This window comes from Hesperophylax consimilis, chromosome 4 (assembly GCF_061612785.1).
Source record: "Hesperophylax consimilis isolate HC1 chromosome 4, BYU_Hcon_1.0, whole genome shotgun sequence".
Taxonomy (NCBI): Eukaryota; Metazoa; Arthropoda; class Insecta; order Trichoptera; family Limnephilidae; genus Hesperophylax; species Hesperophylax consimilis.
In genome coordinates, this window is record NC_142839.1 from 28,887,517 (window position 1) to 28,912,141 (window position 24,625).

General features: G+C 31.9%; 1 protein-coding gene across 2 annotated transcripts in view; it reads left to right on the forward strand.

Moving 5' to 3' along the window:
- The window catches only part of LOC149424498 (kin of IRRE-like protein 1), a 267,924-nt gene that overhangs the window by 52,221 nt on the left and 191,078 nt on the right, over positions 1-24,625 (forward strand). For both annotated transcript variants that reach the window (XM_089651621.1, XM_089651622.1), the window contains exon 3: positions 16,346-16,475. In XM_089651621.1, the coding sequence (XP_089507747.1) occupies positions 16,346-16,475 (130 nt within the window). The remainder of the gene's footprint in view (positions 1-16,345; positions 16,476-24,625) is intronic.

Below are 24,625 nucleotides of genomic sequence, written 5' to 3' on the forward strand. Positions count from 1 at the left end.
TCGAATATCATGTGACAAGAAGAACTGACTGGAATAAACACTGACAAAGAACTTAAGGAGCAGTTCTGTAGGGCTAGCTTCAGAAAGAAATTCCCATTGCTTATCCTGGTTCATTTTCATTTGGTGTAATACCTCACAAGGGTGCCCCTGTCTGCACAATGTAAAGACAGAGCAACTATACCGCCACCCGGTTGTTGGGAAGGCAAGGGAAGGGAATATTTTTACTAAAAAATAAATGATTATCACATGAGACGTTAATAGTTTTAGGAAAATTCAATATTCGGCAGGAAGGGGGTCTACGGAAAAAATATATTTGGCAAGTGGTCTACGGGGCAAAAAAGTTTGGGAACCTCTGGTTTAACAGCTGTGCCATCCTTCCTACACTGACACAATTTCTGTCAGAAATGTTTGTTTTGTCAATCTCTTCAAGATATCCGGTACAGGTCGGTGGCCGAGTTGACATCGCGTTTGGGTCCCACCCAGGCGTAGTGTGTTCAATTCCTCGGCTGGCTAAGTCCTCCATCACAACACAAGCAACATTTTCAGTTTACTGTGGTGGTAGTAGAAGATTTTCAAATCTTGTCAGGTTATTCGTAACCCGGGAATGTTTGTCTTTCTTTTTATAAAATTATTTAATTATTATTAATTTTCACATTGTTACTTTGGATGAATAATAGTTTATTCCGAATGCTTTTAAATAAAATTATTATTATTTTCCATTGGTTTATTTACCTGCTTTTAAGCTGTTAAAAAATAAAAGCTTTCTTCGGAATAAAAAGGTTGAAAAATTAATTTGGTTATTTTCAGCAAGTACCAAAAGGGTCTTATAAGCGGAGGTTTCGTAAAAAAATATTTTAAATCACAAAGTAGAAAGGTTTAAGGTGTAAATTTACTCACTTTGACAGCTCTTGTTTTCACAAACCTCGTTTGAACCTCCGGCGAAAGATTATTTTATTATTCAGAAAATTCTGATTTCACTTTATTAACTTCCTCGCCGTAAAGATTCTCCCATAACAGTAAAAGCACGTCATATATTTAGAATTTTCACGAAAGTTTGAGAAAAAATAATATTTTCATCTTTGCATTTGGAAAAATAAATACAAAATATATTGCAAACGTAGACTTTTAAACTGATTGAAACGATTAGATTTTCTATGGACTTTTCTGTGAGTTTTTTTTCAATCATTTTTAAAAACTAACAACTGTAATGTTGTCTATGGCAGTAACAACCATTTTGTGACTTAATAATTTTAATAAACTTATATGATTAGAGCATTTTACATCAATTATTGCTTAAAACACAAACTTTGCAAATTAATGGGAATGTTGGAAGCATTGTCGTAAAGGAAAAATTTCAACAAAGAGATGTACAAGAACTAAAAGCTTTCCTTTCATTCAAATATTTTTTTTAAGTAAAAGCTCATTGTTTTGATAAGGGAAGCTAAATTTTTCACTTTTTTCATGTATACATAAAAAAATTTAATTGCAGAGGTATAAAATAAAAAAATTTTGTTTTCAAAAGTGAGAGAAAAATTACGCCTTACACGGCCCACTGTCTAGAAGGTGGGTACCTCTCATGCTTGATATTGGAATTTTTTTCCTAAAAAATATTCGAACATTGATTGAATAGGTTCCGTGTGAATTCCATTCCTGTTCCCTGCGAGTCTTACACGAAATACATTTTTAGCCTCCGGAAATCAACATCGAAATTCTCCTTGTGCTCGGAATTTGGAATTACTTAAATTGTATAGCTTGACTTTTCTTTGTTGCTTTTCATATTCGCAACCTTACATTTTTCTTCAAAAACTGAATACCTAAGAAAACAAAGCATTTTTATTTTCGGAGTTCAAGAGTCAATGGGCAAATTTTTTAGCAATACTTTTGGTTTTTTAAATCAATAATGCCTATAAATATATCCAATGTACCTACTTTAATTATCAACTGGTTATTCCAGAAATTTTTAAGTAAGTTACAATAAATGAGTTTTACAAATAAGAGTGAATTAAAACCAAAAAAGAAAAAAACAGATTTACATTATAAAATATAAGAGTACATAATATAAATTAACCCCTCCGACTTTTCGCGAACTTGAAGCTAAAATGTCTTTATCGAAATGTCAATTTCACGAAAACGTTGTGTTATTACCGCCTCACAATCAAAGCTCTATAAATGAAACATTACTGAACGGAGCCGAATAGTAAAAACTGTTTTAGAAAGGTTACAAAATAGGCTTTAAAATTGTTGTATCATAAATAAATATTAACATTTGTAAATATTTAAATTTAGAATGGAAACATGAAAAAATTGTAAAAATGACTCACCTGTAATGTTTTATGTAAAAACGATACTAAAATCACGGATAATGTAAAAAAAAACACTTATTTCATCGTACAAATGTACAATAAACAATTCTGTCGCTTCACTTTTTGACCATTTCATACAAAATATATTTTTAAAAAAATAATTAAACTTGCGAGGCGGGTCGGCACGTCAAACGGCTTTCTTGGCGTCGTTTTACGATTTGGCGGGTAAAATTTGCTTCCACTGAGTAGGTCTTTTTACGGGTTTCTATGGATAACTTTGAATAGAGATGTGAAGTTTCATTCAATACGAATATTCTACTTTTTGTTTTAGGGATGTCACTAGAAGAATAACGGAGTTATGACGATTTTTGTGGAAACACACGCGTTGACGTGTAAACACGCTTATTGTACTTGACTGCTATCGTTATTTTATCGTGTATATCTGCTTACGTTGCTGACCGGTTAAGCTAAAACTATCCGAATCCAAGATCTAGTCTAATGCTATTTTTATTTTATTTGTTGGGATGTAGAGTCATGAATCATGTTTTAGATGTTGTGGCAATATCTCTGTTATCTGCATTAAAAATGCCAATATTGTTGATAAGATATTAAAAATAGCGCTTTATATCCAAACGCTACTGAACGAAAATCCCTAAAAATTAACAAAATAATCTCCCAATAATAGTACCTGGTAATTAATTTGATATTCGTAAAAGCATTTAGAGTTTTATAGTAATAACTTCACTTCAATACTTTAAAAACTTTAGTTTACAACTCAATAGTTTGAGCTTCATTAAGCATGAATGGATTTACAATAATGTGGGTAATATTACTTGCACGAAAGTTATGACTGCAAAACATGAAAACAAAATTATATTTCGTTCCAGATACGTGATTTTTTGGGACTTCATTGTGCTTACATGTTTTTTTATCTGACGACGGTTAAAGTAATATAAAACCAAACAGCCAGTATTAGTATTGTGATTGAGACTCGATGTTATAGTTTGCTTTATATTATAAATTTCTTTAAACATTATTTAGCAGGACCCAAAGATAACAGATCAAAAGACCATTGTTTTGTTTTATGTTTTTTTTTTCACATGACCATCAAACAAAAGACAGCACTTCCCGGAACCAGTGTGACTATCACATCCCTTATCGAGGAATGTTGTCAAGCTAAAGGAGTGTAAGGGGAAGGAAAAAGCAAAGAGAAGGGTCTTTTGACTTAGAAGACCTACAATAAAGGAAACGCAACGAAATGCATTGAACAATTTTATCCTTTTAATTTCGCGTAGCACACGTGTAGTGCGACTATAGGAAGCTAATGGAAAACCGTGTCAAGATGCGGCGAATCTTAAAATGCTGACTGCGTTCTGCAACAACGAGCCGCCGCATGAATACAAATGTTGATTTGTAGTTTTTTTTTCTTCCGCCGTGATAAATCGTCCCCATGCTCCGGTGCCTGGGACCGCTGTAAAATTTCCTGTCTTAAGCTACCGGATAGTAAATAATTGAATGTGTTTATTGATCGGTGAGAATTCACGCCGTAGAAGTTTCATTGAATATAGTACGGCATTGATTTTTGCACGTGCTAAATATCCGTCCATACCACATCGTATGTTCAAAACTGATTTTTAATATTTTAATTTTTAAGAAATAAATTCTATTTAATTATAAATTTTAAGTAATTTGTTTTGTTTCACCTTGATATTTATTACTAAATAGAAATGATTAACCTGTAACATAACCTCGTTTTTATAAACCCAATTTTTAAAACAATAGAGATCACCATGCTCATATTAAATTATATATAAATATATATTTATATATAATTTGACTGAAAAGACATCTAAAACTGTATTTTAATAAAATATTAAACACTTTACGCAGTTCCTTTACCATTTCTAGTTGAGTTTTTTTTTCAATATTATATTAAACACTAGGTATTCACTAAAATTTGTTTATTTTAGAAGTTAGTTTCATTAGTATTGCAATAGATCGTAGATCACAATCAGTTTCTATTTTCACTTCTCATACGTGCTCGCTAAATTAAGTTTCCTTGCAATTTTATTACGTCCATATTTCTAGCTTTTTCCGTGAATGCCTGACCCATACAACAAAAGGTTTGACAGGTAGCTGCGGCTTACATCCTCGTAAATGTCTCTATCTTTCTGATTTACTGGCTACGAGTATCTTATCTTGCGACATACTGTTATGCTAATAAGCCAACTTTTCACCCAGTCTCTATCTTCATCCATTATTCTTTCGACTTTGCATTCTTCTTCTATCTTTACCCTCATCTATGCATACATTTTCACAAGTGTTAGTATTCCCAGACAAACTCCATTCTACCAAGTATAGATACATCAGACATCTTGAGTAACTTTCCCTTAGAAAAACATACAGGATAGATGTAAAACCCGTAAGTAGGTGCGTACATATTTTTAAAATTTTTACCATTCTTGTTTAATTATAAAAGGTTTTTTGGAACGCAACACAAAAATACGTAGGTAAGGTCTCTATATACAAAGTGTTCGCGGGTAAAGTGCACAAATTATGCAAGATAATTCTACGTGGTAGTACTAGTAGAAAGATAAATAATATTTTTCTAGATTTAGAAAGTCGAAACATTTTATGGTGATTTTAATGTTTAGTTGTTTGATTGGCAAAAAAATTCTTTCATAGAAAAAAAAATTCTTAGTCGAATAAAAACAACGGAATTTTTTGAAAAAGTTTTATTTTTACTTCTACTATCATTTACAATCACCTATTAAAGATAGTACACTTAACTCCGGGATGCCTGTATAACGTTGTTTGTAATGCAACACATTTTTATCATAGAAACGACACGAAAATATCTTTGTCAGGTCCTTATATAATATGGCTTAACCAAATTTGGAAAACGCTTTAAAACACCTAGTAAGGGAAAACAAACTTTACATAAGGTATTTTTCAAATTATTCTTCTTCTACATCACCACCTTATGCCTACTTCAAAGTCTAAAATTTAACAATCCCTCGAAATGCTTGTCCATCCGAATCCAGTACTTCTTTTCAGGACAATTTGACACACATTATAGACCAGATCCAGTAGAGACCCATAAGAGGTTTTTTTTTATATTATTTCAACGAAGATGGATCAGAGGTTTTAATTGAAAAATTTCAAAGTTTTTTTTCTAGACCCACGTGACTATTAGAGTTACTTTTAGGGGTTTTGTTTTTCAAAATAGTAGTAAGGTTATTACTGACTCTTGGAAAAGCTCACTTTGATGGGGGACCCAAAAATCTGAAAGCTAAATCCAAAGCCAGGCCTTTCAGCATAATATGTTTGTCGAGTAACCCATTATAACGCGGAAAATATTGTCAACCCTAGCCAAAATATTAACAATTGATAATGACCGTTGAAGGGAGTGCCTTCCAACTAATTCCCAGTAAAACAAATACAGCATTTTCACCTTTTGTATGTGTTTCAATTATTTCAAATCGTTATTATATAAATAAAAAAATTGGCTGTTTCTACAGATTTAAGGCCTTCTTAAGATGTATAACCCCGGTTTTCAGACCAGAAATAGTTACCAACTAAAAAAAATGGGTAACTATAGAGTTTTTTACACCAATACTTAATTGTTTAAAAGTAACCAGCTCGGGTACAGCCACCTCTGGTCTGGGGCTCCAAATTACCTGACTCTGTTCGGAAACGGGTGGTCCGTTTGACAGATTGTCATATCTTAATAAATTGATTGCAAACTTTAGAGCACAGGCGTCGAGTGGGATTACTTTTTTCATTATTTGAATACAATAGCACAATAGTCTACTTCACTACTTCCAAACATCCACGGAGCCAGTGAGACTATGGCATCCTCAATTGGGATATGTAGTGAGGCTGAAGGTAGTGGGGAGGGGAAGGCCATGGGGAAGCGGAACGTGGGAGAGTACCTGGTTATTCCGGTCTGGTCACCAAATACGGCTAAAGCCATTTCAAGCATTTTCAAATTTTGAATGATGGTCTGATACTAATTTATTATTTTTAATTAATAAATTGTTAAATAATACAAATTAATCAAACAAAATTTACTTGCTCACGCCGGGATTTGAATATGCCCCCTTCGGCTTGCTAGTCGAGAACCTTACCTCTCGACCACGGAGACCATCTAGTGGATGCTGTCCTTGTTCTACTAGTATTTCAATGGATGATACTCCGAGGAACTAGCGTCATTGATTCCTTCAGCACCGGTGCACATCCGGGATACACGACAAATGCGCGCCCAACATTTGTATTCAGTCGACATTTTTCACCTAGAACGGATCGCTTCTACGACTTGTTTTTGAGTACAACAACTCGGCTGTGGAACGATTTTTCGGCCTCTAGGTTTCCCCCTTCAATATTATGGGACTTTTCAAGACCCAAGTTTACTCCTTCCCTACCTTGAAAAAACCCACTGCACAGCATCTCCAAAGATGACATAGACCCTGAGGGAAATTATTTTCTTCGAGTACTCTAAAAAAATAAATCTGACTTATTACGTTAGATTTGCATTTTTAAATCAGCTGTAAACATTGTTTTTTTTACTTTACTTTTTTTTGTACAATCATAATATCGTTCAATTTCGTATGGAAAGATTCCCGTTAGAATGGTTTATTCACAGACAATTCCTGTTTTGTGTTCATAATGTTTTGTTCTTCTTACACAACCTTGTTTTCCAAAGGGAATAAAACCCAATTGTTTAGAATTTACATTCCAACCAACATACGAATAAAAAAGATAACTCTATTGGGTACAAGAGAGTATTTTGAAAGTTACGATTGCTAGTTTTTGTGCCTCTTTTCGTGGAAATTTTACAAATAATGGGGAAACAAAACATTTTAGTTTATCGAGCAACGGAGCTATATATAATATTATTATGCAAGTAGTTTTACTACGTGGCTTTGCTGGAGTTTTACACAATATTATTTTATTAAAACGATCACTAGGTTTGAGAAGATTATAATCGTTCTAGGGGAAACGAGGAAAGAATGCAGACGTTGGAAAAACATTTCGGATGAAATCGGCGATAAATTAGTTCAAGCAGATGATTGGATTTTAATACAGGATTAGGTACAGATTAACTAGTTCTGCCCGCTCGGGATTCATTTTAAGTCTCCTTAGTAATATTTGATCGATATATGTATAGCCATCTACGATATTTGAACATTTTATTTATTGTAACTACTTAAAAAGTAGATTTTTTCACCCTTTTTTCAATTTTTACTACCAAACGTGGTACTGAACTCGATATATTTTTCTTATAGTATTCTAGTGCGGAAACGCTAAAATTTCGCCAACAATAAAACATCTTGTGAAGATCAAATATAAAATTAGATATTCCAAAAATCCCATGGTTCATTAGGTAAATGATTTCGCAAGATGAAAATGTTTGCGTTGATCTGTAATTTCCAAGTAAAAATTGCTGAGCCCACGGAGAAAAATAACTGTTGCTAAATTATTAAAAATCCCATGAAATTAATTGTAATGTCGGTTAAAAAGAGAGGTTGCAGGCCTTATGAATTAATTAACAGATTTCCTTATATCATTTTATTAAATTAAGAAAATATTATCACGATTTCGGGATCCGTGTTAATGAAAATCCGAATATTTTTAAATTGCAACGAAAATTCTATCTAATGTCAAGATATATTATCGAGGCAAACCGATAAAACATTCTTTAAAAGATGTTTTATCAATAAAGCCTGTTAATTTATCGTGAGGGCAAAAATCAATTTCTCACCGTGCAAGTTTGTGAACTCCAGCGTTCACTGTTTTCACGAGAGTTTAGCCGTCTTTTCAATGCTACTACCGACATAAACCCAAATCTAAAATTTTGTTGTTGTGAAAAAATATAAAATCTGTAGATGTGGCCATTAGGATCGGTGACTGCCTCATTAAAATTACTCATTGTGGGCTAGATTTGGGTCACAGCGAAAACATAAAAACTACTTTACAATGTTTCTGAGGACTTGAAATAGATCTTTATTGTGTGTAGTTTGTTATTTGCGCTATTTAAGTATTCAGTTGAGGGATAGATGGGTCACAGCGCAAACAAAAGCATGGTTAATTACATTTCTAAAATAGACGTTTTCCTATTCTGACAATATCGATTGTCGAAATTTGATGTCCCTTACAAAAATAGCTCATTAAAATGAAATCGTAAGGAACTTTAAACTTTACTATAAAGCATTTGTATCTATAACCGACTAAATAGATACCTAACTAGTAATCGCACCCTTTTTCACTACAAAATGTGTCAGAGGGGATGGACACAATTGTATTGGCACAGGCTTATACTTCATAATACTCTTCTGTTATTTTAACTTTTAGGTTGGAAACAGTACCAAAGTCGGTCAAGTGACGACGTAGCGCTGACGAGCTGGACCGATGGTCCTTATACGTTGCGTAAGACAAATCGCGTGGAACTTATGCTCTTTACTCAGTCACCTACCGTAAGCGACCGACGTACGCAAACGACATAGTGACTAGAGCTTTTGATTCACTTGATCGTATTGTCTAGCTAAAGCATTGTAAAGAAGAGGTATAAAGCACTCCTGTGTAGCAAACTCTTTCGACATGAAATTTTATATGTGATATTATATTTCAACTCTATAACAAAATCCCGAAGGAAATTGCTGTGATAGAAAATATTAATAAGTTCAAAAATGAATTAAGAAAATATGTCTGTCTCAATTATTAATGTTTCTTTTTTTGTGACTTTATTGAAATATTTAAAGAAAGATTATGTTTGCCAATCAATGTACATGTTTATAAAACTATTAGCACACACGAAAATGTGAGCTAACTTAAGATTAATAAATAAATAAATTATGTCTGAAATTTATTTTTATTGGTCAACATATTCAATTAATTTCCATCACGAGCAATGTAGCTTTTTAATATCCTCTGTAAACGGTATGTAATTGACAAGAAAACAATTAAAATGATATTACGTTTTTGTTCAATTTCTCCAACAATACAGAAGTATTGGGTAGGAAAGGTTATGTAATTGACAAAAAACAGTTAAAATACTATATGACGTTTTAAGGCAAAAAAATTTCTTACAATACAGAATTATTGGGTGGAAAAAGGCATATGAAACATTTACAAACATTTTTTTACTGAACGCCCGTAGGACTTTAACAAACATAATACAAGTCAAAATTTCACATAGTACAGAAACATAAAATTTATTTGTTCAGTCAATTTGTACATTTTTTAATAGCATTACCGATGAAGGGTGTAAGATGTTCATTATTATATTTGCAATGCCAAAAACCTTGTGCGTTATAGTACATGAAAAACATATCGATCTCTTGATCAACAATATTTAGGAAGTACCTAAATCAATACATATATACATATGTCAGTAAGTACAATAAATACTCATCATGTTACACATATAATACAGAAATACATATCAGTTTCTTCCACAACCAATTATTTTTGTTTAGATGCAGGACGGATAGATTTTGTAAATATCGAAAATGTCTTTATATGTTTGTATTGGCAGTCTGGCAAAATCGATCTAGTGTTGAGAGAACACGAATAGTTAGTACTAGGGTTGTCACAGTGGAAAATTTGACGGAGTCCAGTAGATTTAACAGGGATACGGATATTTATAGCACTTAATATTTGAGGGCAGGCGATGAAGTTATTCAGTAATATAAAAAGTTAAAGAATTTCATTAATAGTTCCCCTGTTAGTTTGAAAGCAGTGTTAGTTTTAGATTCGACATTAATGTTTTGTAATTGATATCAATCACAGATTTGTCGTAATTTATATTGGACATATCTAAGAAAAATTCGTTGTACTTTCTCCATCTGATTTAAGTTACGAGTGTGAATAGGTGACCATACAGGAAGTGCATAATCTACCTGCAATCTCACAAAGGAGCAGTAAAGTAATTTCACTGAATCAAATTGTTATGAAAAGTTCTTGTGGTACGTACTACGTAACCTAAAATTTGCATGGACTTATTGGAAATTGTTTCGCAGGGACGATCGAATGTAAGTTTTCAATCGAAAATAAGTTCAAGATCTTTGATGAATGTTATTTATAAAATTTTACTATTAATAACCTAATACGATGTGAATATTGGATACCGTGATCGGTAAAAACATCCGTAGAAACAATTCTTTTACGCTTAGGAAATTATTTATTTATTTCAGACCACCTATATTTTGCTGAATGATTAGTTAATCATTTAAACATTTAATCATCTTGAAAAACTTTAGGTCACATGTAAACAGGATGAATTAGACACTATCAGAACAGTATAAATAATTCATAAATATAATGAATAGAAATGGGCCCAAATGAGAGCCTTGAGGCACTTCTCACGTTATTTTAAATGTATACGAAACTTGAATATTCAATTTAATTATGAGTTCGCCGTTACAGAGGTACCGTTAATTATTATAAAAAAATATTTTTTAAAAGCATTTGAAAAAAACCAAGCGACTTCTCAAAAGTATTTTTTTTAGAGTATTTAATATGGGTTCTTTGAATTGCAAAATTATAGAAGCAAATAAATATAACAATAAGCCAAAATATACTGGTTACTCCCAATGGCTGAGAGAACAAGGTTATATTCAACTTATAAGCATTTTGAAGACGATGTAAGGAAAATTTGTACAAAATACAAAAGCTTAAAAACTACAGGTCGCCTTTGTTCAGAAAACCTTCGTGAGGAGGACCGTGAAAAAAAATTAAATTTATACTTATATTATACTTTATACCAACATTATGTATAAACTTTGCAATTGCAACTAATACAAAATAAATACAAATTGCTTTCCTCCAAATCTACATTTCTCAGAATTCTGTAAGCTAAACCTTCAAAACGAGTGGATTTATAACCATCCCAATGTTGGGAACCACTGAGACTCAACATCATTATCATCTTTTCGGTAAAAAATGGCACAATAAATTATTACATGTTATCAAACTTATGCTAAAAGATCAAATGAATTTTTATTTCTCCAGAAATTCAGAATCTTCTTCATATTTTCAAATAACTGTAAAAAAGACGCATTCTCTGAAAATCCCAAATCCACCATAGAATATAATTATTTTTTGTATTGTTTTCTATGCGACTTGTTAAATATTTTATGTTATTAACGATTTTGTTACATCGTTCTATTATTTGATTATATGTTCATTCAATTTAAAACTATAACGGCGCTACTTCCCAGCTCTAACACGAGATTTCTCTACCGAAATGGGTAGTATTGGTATAAAAACATTAATAACAAAAAACATTTCTATATTAATAGCCTTAAGAAAAATATAATGTGTCTTTTTATATGAATTTTAAATACGTACCTAAATATACATAAATAAATATTGTGTGTTACATATTTTTCAATTGTTCAATACAAAAAATATCAAAGAATTGTGCACAAATCTAGGGCAAACCCATACAATAATTTGGAACGAAATATAAATTCTTTGAAAGATTGCAAGGATTCTTCCTCGCTAAAAATTGCGAGGAATTTCCTAATACTTCGGGCAAAAAAACTCAAAATTCTAAAGAGAGTAAGTAGTTCAATTTATTATTGGTTTATTTTTAGAATAACGTAGTAATTAAAGCAAGCCCAAAGCAAACCATGCCGGTGCATTCCTTTTGTCTACAAAGTCTTTGTTTTCAAAGGAATGGTAATTAAAGGATTAAGGGACAATTCCGTTTAGAGGAACTTTTAATTCGGTAAAGGACTCGTCTGTCAAAAGAAAAATACATCTAAGTAAGGTTTTCTCAATTTGCTTTGATTTTTAAATCAATTAACAGAATATTGGACAGTCGAAGAGACTTCGAGTTAGGTTATTGCAGTTTTGATATTTAAATGTCTGCATAAAAATGATACATGAGGGTATACATATCTTAACTTGGGAGTTGGTGGTGGGTACCGCCGCCCCGGGAACTATTTATTGGATAACCAACTCCCCTGCAATAAGTCACCCCAAGTGGTTTGCTACTTTGGTTTGGTTTTTAAGGTTTGTCTAAGTCTTGGCCGCGAATGCGTTTGCCCTTTTACCGCGTAGAGGGCCGGACCGGGAGAGACTGGTTTAGAGAGAACCTTTGACCTCTTTAGCCATACTCTCTCGACCTATCGCAGTGGTAGGGATGAATTCAAATGTCCGTCATTCCTAGACTCATTGACCGCCAGATTTCTACCCACCCCTCACACATTTTTCCTCCCCATAATGTCTCCTTCCTTCCTTAAAAAGAGCCTGCACACAGCATTCGCAAAGATGACATACGCCCTGGGAGATTTATTCTTCAGGGCCTCCTGTATGGAGACAATGTAGAAAAAAATCTTAAAAGAATTTTTAGCGGGTGCTAATTTAATTATTTTATGAAAAACCACTTTGTTAGTTATGCTTTAAAATATTAAGATTAATATTTTTTGTTTTCGTCCGTAAACATACAATCGAAATATGAATTAACAGTTGTCCGTATTTAAACTCAAAGCATTCAAGAAAGTTATACATATACAATGTTTGATTGAACCACTGATACAACATTGTATGTGTAAGCCTTCCTTGAAAGAATGTTTACGTAAAAATCTATTTATTCATACCTGTTCATATCACTTATATACGGGTGTAAGCTTGCAAAAAGTGTTTCTCCGAAAATAATTGTATGAAACAAGAGAATTTGAATTCTTTCAAGTAGTTAAAATAAATCAACCGTCCACCAAATACCTACCTACAAAAACATTATTTAAATCTGAACAAAAATCGTGGTAAAATTGTGGTAAGCTAAATATCAAACCATCTAGTTCTCTCACAACCAGTTAGTGTCCGAGTTGTTCAAAGCAACGCCAACGGGTTCCCATCCACGCGTCGCGAGTTCAATCCTTTGCTAGCGTTGTTGTTGTAAGTTGTCCATAATGGTAAAAGCAACGTTTTTCGACGACGAAAGTGGGAAGAATTAATATATTTTTAAGGTTAATTAATCATAACCCAAAAATGTTTCACTTAATTTATTTTGAATTACGCCATTTTTCTATAAGGGTATGCAGACAGAGAAGAAGGAGACAAAACTATGTGTTACCACGCACCATTTTATTATATTACATTTATAATTCATACAGAATTATTATTTCATAATAGGTATCAACCGTGCAATTTCTTCCATTCTCGCCCATCTGTTCTACATATTACATGTGAAACGAAGTCCCCCTATGGGGGTTACGTTAGGAGGGTGTGTTATTGTTTTTAGTTATTTGTTTTTTAATCGTCTATGATCTGATGGGCTTTTATATATTTTTACAAGTTTTAAAAAATTTATTAATGAAAATGTTCATGATACATGTTAGTTATCCATTTAATCGTATATAATAGCATACAAAAAAGAGAGTAAAAAACAGCTTATGAACTGCAAATAGCATAAAAAAAAATAAAGTAATAGTACAATGTACGTTCAAAATACATCATTTACAAGTAATGCATAAAACATCCCAAAGTACATGACTGAGATAAGAAAAGAGAGAAACAAGTAGTTTTTACATTGTGGATAAATAAGAATATAAAAATATATCTCTTTATTATAAATATATTACTTATAAAACAACAACGAATTATATCTATTGCTTTCTGTAATGTCTTCTTTCATCTGTCAAAGACTTGACAAGCTGTAGAAAATACAAATTAACTAGATACCAGGTAAATTGGTAGGTGTGTCAAATTAATATTAATAGTTTAAGGAAGTGTAAATTTATATACCTAAGGTTTTTTTGTATAACCCAAAACTGTAAACATTAATTTAGTCAAAATAATAATAATCAAATTAATATAATAAATTAAATTTTGTAATATTTCGCTCAAACTATAAACTAGCTAGTCGCTGATAATTAAACAAATTTCCAACGGGTGATTTTTAAATGGATAGCTACTACATACTCCAACGATGTTTGCAGTTTAATTAAATGAATTCTGTAATAAAATTATTACTTTGAAATACATTATTTAAAATTGTTCGGCTCGCGTCCAAATGAAACATTATTTTCAATTCTACATTTCAGCAGGGGCTTAATACTTTAACAAATAGCCAACTTACCCGCTCTGCCAATAAATATGTAAAAACGGCCAGTTAATACCACCGGCTTAATACAGAGTGTCCCGAATAAGGTTCACGAAATATTTGGTTAAGGTCGAAGTAAATAATAAATTACTGTATGTAATTTTGAAATGTTCTTCGACAGGGTCAAACATAACATTATAATACAATTTTTATTTTATTTTATAATGAATCACTGTCCTGTCTCCGTGTGCTGAATAAATAATACCTATATAATAATGTTATCTATACCGACTTAAAAGAAAACTAATATCACTAATTTTTATGAGAGATAGGACTATGGAAGGATTTCTTTTCTGCTCAAGAAAGATTTTCAGAATTATCGAATTTTGGTCAATTTCAGCAAAAGTAAGGTGGAACGTGTTTTTAATTTTATATGCATAATTCTTAAGAAAGAGGAAGGAACAAATAAACCGTGGTTAAAATTTAGTTATCAGTGGCATACCTACATAAATTCTAAGATGTCAATTTGAAAACTCTGCCTGAACTCTCTCAACATTGCTTGTTCTGGATATCTAGCACGGTTGATCGATAATATTTTTATCAATAATGTCGGTAATTTGTCATTGTTCTCGTTTATGACTGCAGATAGCAAATGAACAACAGTTCACAATGACTAAATATTCTTAATTTATTCGACGTAATCTGTTGTTTATACGTCTGTGATCTGCATTCGTGCTCGGGAACGGGGACAAGTAATCGACATTTTCGATGAATCCTTTATCGATCGGCCATGTTAGATACCCTCAATAGGACGATAATCAATTTTCAACCAGATTTTTGTCATCAATCCTTCACTATCGCTATGGTGTAAAACCATCATTCAGAATTGAAATATTGCTTGATATGGCTTTGGCCATTTTTGGTGACCAGATCTGAATAGCAAGGTACTTCCCCATGTCCCTTCCTCCACACTACTTTCAGCCTCACAACATACCCCAAACGGGTATGACATAGTCTCACCGGCTCATTATAGATCACCTTGTTTATTAATAATCTTCTATTTTCCAATGAAAAAAGTGCATTGTGAAGCATTTTTTTAACACGAGCATTGTTTTCTGTATATTTAACACCGTTCGTATAAAAAAATCCAATTGAGATTAATTAAACTTCATTAGCAATTAATATTTATTAATTACATTCGAAAACATCACTGTACATATCTAACCAGAATAAATACGTTTTGTAATTATCTTATTTATTAATTTCTATAAGCCGTATTTATTTATATTTACGCATATTTTGACCACCGCCATTATTTTAATCCAATATTTATGGAATATTTGAATAATCGTTTTGTGATATGTGTTGACAAATATTTTAAATCCCTCGTAATATTTTATGTACTTGTGTACCTATTTTGGGTGAAATCGAAGCACTTTAATTTTATTAATAATCCTTATCGTTATATGATAGATTAACTCACTGCACTAATTTTACCAATAATATTGGCAAAAACTTTTATTCATTCTATATTTTTTAAAGTACATTAAAAATCGAGACACACAATAAAGCCGCATAAGTTAAACATTTACAAAATTTATCTGGCGGCTAAAAGAGGAACTAACGAAGAAACCACTTTTTCGCTATGCACCTATAATGCAATGCATCTACAATATTGACTTTAGCATAGCGATACCACGGACTTAATTTTATGTTATATAGGTTTGTGAATATCTACTTTTTGCATTGCCCGAATAACAATACTCTGTAACATAAAAATTCTTTGTTACCAAAAAATTGTAAACTTTGTAACAAACAATATTATGGTTATGAACGAGAAACAGCGTTGTTACAATCATGCATGACGCCAAAACTTCAGCTCAAGAGTTTGTGAGGTGACAAACAAACATGTTTCCTGCTTGTTATTAAAAAAGTGTACACAATTGGAGTACAGGACGTAATTAATAAAAATGATATTTTTTATTCACAGTTCGCACAATTGACATCCAGGCAGTTGAGGGAAAGAAAGCGGAATTTCCCTGTGACATCTCTTCGGGTCACCAAGACAAGGTTCACATGGTGTTCTGGTTCAGGGATGATGCTGGGATACCACTATACAGGTAATAATAATACTTAACTAATTTTACAACGCATGTGAAATGTGAACTATCGCCATAATGTGCGCTTTACAAACCTAGAATATTTTTAATTCTTATGTATAGAGTCTTGCTAAAAAGAGTGTTTCATTTTTTTTACACCGATGAACAACCATTAATGTACAGTAAATCGTTTTTTATTAGTTGCGTTACATTCAAAACACGTTTATTAGTATGGAGTTGGTGTGGATCTACTTGTTTTAACACAATAATGTGGCAATCTGTACATTTTTTCGACATTTGCCACTTCAAATATCGATTTCCGCCTACCGCCGATTCTTGAGTCGTCAGCTTTTGTTCGATTTTTCTTAACCATTGTGCCTGACGCCTGATCAAATAACCCAACTTCGTTAACTCGATCTGGCAAGTGTAAAAAAATATTAAATGGCGCTGACTTGAGCCACACAATTTGATTTGACACGATGCCTAATCTGATATGTAGCTTAGTTACAACATGAGGGCAGACATATCCATGACATTTCAACTGATTATCTAGGAGAAGATTAATGAAGGTGGTATTGGAGGCAAAAGTCAAATATTTCAAAATAGTGCTGATTTATTTTTTATTTTATTTATTTATTTATTATTATTACATTTATTACATACAAGATATACAAATATAAAAGGAAGCTTTGACTGTCCAACTAGGAAGTTTCCCGTTTTAGGACAGTCAAATTGGCAGGTTGCGTGTACATAATTCCAGGTAGGTACATGTAAAATATAAAATAAAATTAAAATATAACATATAAATGTAAGAAAGAAAAATAGAAAGAAAATATTTTTTTAGGAAAATACAATTTTGCAGTAATGAACAATAAAATCCAGATAGGTACATGTAAAATATAAAATAAAAATATAATATATCAATGTAAGAAAGAAAAATAAAAAAAATATTTTTTAGGTAAATACAAAATACAAAATCGAGGAAATCAACTCAGACTACGTTTTTTAATAATTTTTCGGAATCTGTCCTACCTAAGTCTAATAACCATTTAGTAATTTTAGTACCGAAGGCTGATAATTCACATAGTTTAAATTGAGAGGGGATTTTGTTGTATATTTTTGGTCCCAGGTATGAGAAAACTTTTTGATAAGCCGCAGTATTGCTAGTTGGAATAGAAAGGTCGTTTCTGCTCTTACTTCTGGTGTGATGATTATGATCGACTGTTATCGTTTTGTTTTTATTTTTGTGGACGCAGATTGTTATTTTTTTTATGTAACACTGTCGAACATCAAGCACATTAAACTCCTTGAAGAGAGCGTCGCTCGAGTATCTGAAGGGTTTCTTCATAATGACGCGTAGAATGGATTTCTGTGCCTTCAGTAGCGGGTATAATATTGTTAATCCTGTTCCACCCCATCCAATGCAACCGTAGGTTATGACGGAGTTACAGAGCCCGTAGTATATTTTTTTAATGTCTTGAGTTTTTATAATTTCCCGCAATGCTATAAATATATAAATAAGCTTGCGCACTTTATTAGCTGTGTTTTCAATTTGTTGTTTCCATTTAAGATGGTTATCCACTATTATACCTAAATATTTAATAGATTTAACACATTCAAGGGTTTCGCATTTACAAGTATGGTTATTATTTCCAAGGCTACACTTAATATTATGTATTGTGAGGTGATGAGGTGTTTTGGGTTGACCTGCAAGGGTAGCGCTAAATGTGAGATATTTTGTTTTTTGTATGTTTAGTGTAAGCAAATTACTGTCTAGCCACTGTTTTACTCTGTTTATACCTGTGTTCGCAAGGTGGTGGGTTTCTATCCAATCATCTCCTTCAAACAAAATAACTGTATCGTCAGCGAACGTGATAATTTTGCCACCAATGTGTTGGTTACAAAGTTCGTTTATGTATATAATAAAGAGAAGGGGCCCAAGTGTACTTCCTTGTGGTACCCCAAAAGTGTATTTTAGTGAAGTGCTAATAGCCTCGTTAATTCTGGTTTGTTGAAATCTATTAGATATATAACTTTCTATCCATTGAAAAGCTTTTCCCTTTATTCCTATATTTCTAAGTCTCTGTAAAAGAATTTTATGAGATATAGTGTCAAATGCCTTGGCCAGGTCCAGGAAAAGGGCAATAGTTTTCTTGCCATGGTTCATATTCCCTGCAATAGTTTCAGTGAGACATGCGATGGCATCATCCGTTCCCTTACCCGACCGAAAGCCGTATTGGTTAGGACTTAGAATGTTATGTTTCTCCACATATTCGTTTAACCTAGTTTTGAAAAGCTTTTCAATGACTTTGGATATCGCGCTTAATAGTGATATTGGCCTATAGTTTTCTACAAGAGATTTAGGTCCACTTTTGTGAATTGGGACAATTATTGATTTTTTGAAGTGATCAGGAAATATTCCTGATGCAAAACTTAAGTTGTAAATATATGATAGCGGAGCAGAAATCTGATTTTTAATTATTTTTAGTATTTGTGTATTTAGACTATCTGGACCCTTTGCATGTGTAGTATTAAGGCCGTTGATTATTTTTAAGACCTCTTCTACAGTAGTTGGTTTAATATTAAATGAAAAAGATTGTTCCTTTGTTTCAATTGTCGATGCTAAAGAGTCTTCCGTTTTCTGGGTTTCTAATAAATTTTTTTTTGCTAGATTTGATCCAACAGATGCAAAATATTGATTAGTATGACATGCAATTGATTGATTGTCAGTTATAATCAAATTTCCGGTATTTAATTCAGTTACAGATGCATTGGTATTTCTTTTACTTTTAGTTATGTCTCTGACAACATTCCACATGTTTTTGCTGGAATTATCCTTATCAAGTAAGAATTTATAATAACGCTCTTTACATTTGCGAATAACGGTTTTGCAATTATTACGGTATCGGTAATAGTTTTGCTGTTTAGTATCGTTCAATGGGTCTCGTTTAGCTATTTTATGAAGGTGATTTCTTTTGTGTATAGATTTAACAATGCCGTTGGTAATCCATGGTGTGAGATGTATTTTACTATATGGAATGCGTTTAGTTATTGTGTGTTTTGTTATGAATTTATTGATTTCATTAATAAAATAGTTTAGAGCATTGTTAACTTCAGTCTCTTTATAGACATATTCCCAATTTTTATTATTAAGATCATTTAATAAAGCCTCATAATCGATAATCTGTTTGTGATTAATTTTATGTTTTTTGGGTTTTGAGTTTGGGATACTGATTGCAGTGGTGTAATGATCAGTGATTGTATTATGTATTACAAATGCATTTGAATTTGTTATATTTCTGGTATATATATGATCCAAACATGAGCTAGAGCTACCTTGTACCCTAGTTGGAGAATTAATATTGGAAATAAAGTTACTTTCAGCCATAGCACATAAGTAGTCGTCGGACTGCCTATGCAATACTTCTCCTATAGTATTTATATTCATGTCCCCGATCAGTACATATTGTGCATAATCCTTAGTTTTTTTTAACTCACCAATAAGATTTTCCAGGAAATCTTGGATGTCATTGAACGATGGTGATCGGTAGATAGCTAGGATACCTAAATTTTCATCAATGTTGATTTTTAAACAATTACACTGATTTATGTTTATTTCTTGTACTAAGGAATTTAATGTGTTGTCGATATATACTACTACTCCGCTATTTTGGTTAATATGCGATGTTGTATGGTATTCGTTATAGCCTGAAATTTGTTTGGCTATGTATGAATCATTTAACCTGCATTCAGTGAGAATTAGTACATGGAACTTTACCACAGCTTTTATTTCTTCCAAAAATATAAGAAAATCATCCAAGTTTCCCATCGTTCTAATATTTTGATGAACAATATTAATCCTATTAGATTCCCAATTAAATTGCATAATTTTGTTAATGTTTTCAAAAATTATTTCAGTATTTGGCACTAAGATACTATCGATTTCATGTTGAAGATCGTTTATTACCATTAGAATTCAAAAATTAATTGTTGTTTTCTGGGTAAAGTTATAAAACAGTATTTTATTATCATATAAATACTTGTAGTACGAAATATGTAGCGACAAAACTGTAAACAAAATGATGTAATTAGGAAAATTAAAATATATATGAGTAAGAAATAATATCTGAAATAAAATCCAGGAAATAAATAACGTATGTAGTTGGTGTGTGGCATTTTTTCTTTCAAAAGACAGTAAAAAGTAGTATAAGTATGAAAAATAAGTAATATCTGGGTTATATAAAATATGTTGATTAGAGTTCTCTTTTGCCGAATTATTAGTAATATTACTAATAAATCAAATAATAATCTTATAATAAGTGTAGTTACCATTCTAGAGAGAATAAAGATTAAAATTAAAGTTAAAATTAGGATTAAAATTGTTCCAGTACAAATTGGAGTTATGCAAAAACCTAGGTGTTCATATAATATAGTGCTGTTATGTAATAGAGTATGAAATGGCGATATAAAGCGGTAGTCAGTTGTTTTATCACGATAATCAGAATAAAGAGCAGGTAGTCAGAGCTTCGGTATAGCTTGTTCTGAGTCTATTAATATAGGTCGAGAAGAGTCATCTTTTTTCATGTAGATTAGACCTGCTTTCGTCCAGACGTACCTATATTTACATTCCGTCGCACGTTGGCGAGCTAGATACCAAAGCCGTTTGCCTTTAGACGTGAGGAGTTCTGAGACGTATATGGGTGTAATGGGGCCAGACAATCCGATTGTTCCCGTGTTTATTTTGTCCCCAATCTTTTCGCAAGACCTGTTATATTTTTTTATAGCATTAAGGAGCTCCTCTTTTAACGGTATTGAATTAAAGTTAATTACCACTGACCTATATATGATGATGATGTCTAATCTGGCGGGGTTCAACAACTAGGGATAAGGAATCTTCTAACATTACTAACACTTTAACACATCTTCTAACACTTTAAAAATAATTAACGTGAGTTCACGCACAACACAGACACCTAAAAATAAGTATTTTTAGGGTTCATTTATCTGCTGCAATATGTATTCACTTTTCTCATTTTTTAATGTTTTAATTTTTTTTAATTCAATCTTTCTCTCATTAAATTAGTCCTATTTTTTGTAAATGTTGAGTTATGATTGTCTCCTGCTCATGTTAATCTGTGAAAAATAGTTAGGGTGCTGGCGAATTCTCCAGGTAACGTTTTCATATTGTTTTATTTTTTCAATGTCTTTATCAGTTTTCTTCAAAAAATAAAATTTGTACTAAGCTGCAATGATTTTTAAATATTATTTTAAAGATTTAAATTGTTCGATTTTGTTTTATAACCTTCTATTTATTTAGGTTCCATTGAGATAGATCATTAAAAAAATAATACGTACCAATGTTATTTCAAATTGCTTAGTAAGGTTTTATAAGCATATGTATCTATTTGGTTTCCAGGATTTTTTTTTTTTTTAAGGTATCGCTGGTTCATTTTAAATATAAAACATTTTTCTGGGTATTTCTTAAAAATATGTTTCTTGAACTACACATTAAACCCGTTAAACATTCCACTTCTGTAAAGGTTATTTGCATTTTCCCCATTCTACGACACCCCTCGTGTATTGGCCTTTATGCTTGTAAATCAACACATTTTTTCACAAAGTAAATAAGTACCTTCCTTAATAAAGGGTATAAAAAAACTTTTTAACATTTGAGTTGTTGTGGATATCACAGACGCTCCTAATACATTTTTTCATATTATTTCTCCATCTCGTTTCAGATACCAAACGTTTTATATGGCAATTTCCTTTGTAGCCAGTTTCTCGCGTCTTGCATGAATGTAGGTTAACTTTATTTTTAACGTTAATAAAAGTAAGGTATAAGGAAGGGGAGTATGCCTTATCGCCACCCGCTAGTCAATCTAGGTAAAGCATCAATCACCCTAAGGCCACGTTCACACAAACCTTCCCCATAATGGGACAGGTATCGTAAAACATTTGACCGTGATACATATCGACTTAAAATTGAAAAATACTTCATGTTCATACCATAAAGACGAATAAAAATTAAATGTTAAATATCTTGGATGCTAAAATGAAGAAGAATATTTTTTCGTATAAATTTACAATTAATAGATGTGATTCAGTATTAAAAAAATCAGTGAATGATATACGCTATCTTCTTACACAGTACGTATAATGTCTAATGAACCTGAGATTTGTCATTGATTAGCCTACTAATGCATATAAGAATAAAATTAGTAAGACATTGTTCACTTTGTGAGGGGGCAACGAAACTATCATGTAAAAAATAATTAAAAATTGATGCGAATGCATTTTTGTCTCATTTGGATTCATTTTAAACCATTTTTTTTTCTTTCTATAATAATGATTTATTTAAAATTATTATGCGTTACAGCAGTTTCGCCTTCCTAAGAAGTAGTAATATTTATTATTTACTAGATGTACCCCGCCACGCGTTGATGTGGCTCTGTCTTTCAGTGCAGGTAGAGAACAAATAGGGCGTGTTGGTTTTACGTCCAACAGATGGTGCTGTTTTTAAAAAAAACATGTTTTTTCAACATATGGTGCATTTTATGAAATCTGTACAATATTTTTTTAATTTTTTTTTTCGTATAATCAATCGCCCATATTATAATATTCGTATAATCAATCGCCCAGAGCAATCGAACAACTTTCGGAGAATTAAGATTTCGAACAAAGGTATTTAACTTTTTTATTTATATAGATAGATTTCATTGTAGCCATTTTATCCGTGTTTGCAAGACCATTTATTTTCAGATTTTTAAATCTTCCCCATAGGAAAAACTAAACCCTTCCACACACTTTTCCACAAATGATCATCTAGTCAATCAACATTATGCAAGTGTATTCTATAAGCAAAATAAATACAAAACAATACAAGAACAACACGTCAACCCACGAGAGATCAAATGGGAAAATAATTCACCGACTCCAGATATTTTCATATCAGAGGGTTCGGCTCAGTAGAACTCCTAACAGGGCCTATAAATCCTGCTGATCCCTCAACATACATATTTAAAAAATCTTTCGTTATCCTACATGTATTCAAAATGACCGACTTTTGCATCTGTATAAATAAATTTTTTGATAGATCTAATACGCCTAAATTTTTAATGAAAGAGCTAAATATAAACACAAAAATTATCACGTTTTTATTATTTGTTACATTTTCTTTTGATTAATATATGATCCTACAATCCAGCTTGAATTTGATGCAGACTTTATAATTCCGGCAGCGCATTATAATACTGCATTTCTTTGTATAGTAAAATGGTTTGTATATTGGCTTTGTTCTTTTTCAGTAGTCTAATTTTATTTTATGTTCTTTTGTTATGTCTATGAATGTTCTTATTAAATATAATTTTAATTTTAAAGTATCTTGGTAACAGGTTGTTTAATATTTTCTTGAATAAATATCATCGCGTTCAAGTTCAGTATCCGTTTCACCGCTAACCAATTTAGTTCCTTTAAAACTTTAGTTACTTAATAATTAGTAAAAAAAATGGATTATAAATACATCATGTTATCAAAAACAAATAAGTTTCAAATTAATTGAAGAATGATGGTAGTCTTTCATCTAAAATCGAGATGAAAAAAGGTTGATGACCACTTCCTAAGAAAACCGACCTACGCCTATACAAATTACACGAACCCTACGAACTTACAAGTACGTGGTTCTAGGTCCCTACATGCACCACTCTTCCACCCAACGTGACATTTAAAATGTATCGGCACGATCAACATGCAATCACTCTATATTCAAGCATTTTGCAATAACTCTTACTGGTACGAAACAAACCTTTCGATTGAAAAAGTAATTTAGTAGCTGGTTTTGCTGTAGTAATTTGTTCAAAGTTCCTACTTAATCCATAGAAAAAACTGAAATATATCCTCGGTGGTAAGTAAAGGGATTACAATTGTTAGTGTGGAGGTATATTTATTGCACTTGTGTAGCAAATATCCGGATTCGCTAGAGTCTCAGAGATCCTTTTTCTTATAACGAATGAAAAAGATGGAAAAAAATATTTGCGTTTTTGCTTAAAATAATAAATAAAAGAATGGCTACTGGAGTAATTGACGTGGTGACCTGAATATATGAACATTGACCTGAATATATGAGCATTGACTTGAACATATGAGCATTGACCTGAATATATGAGCATTGACCT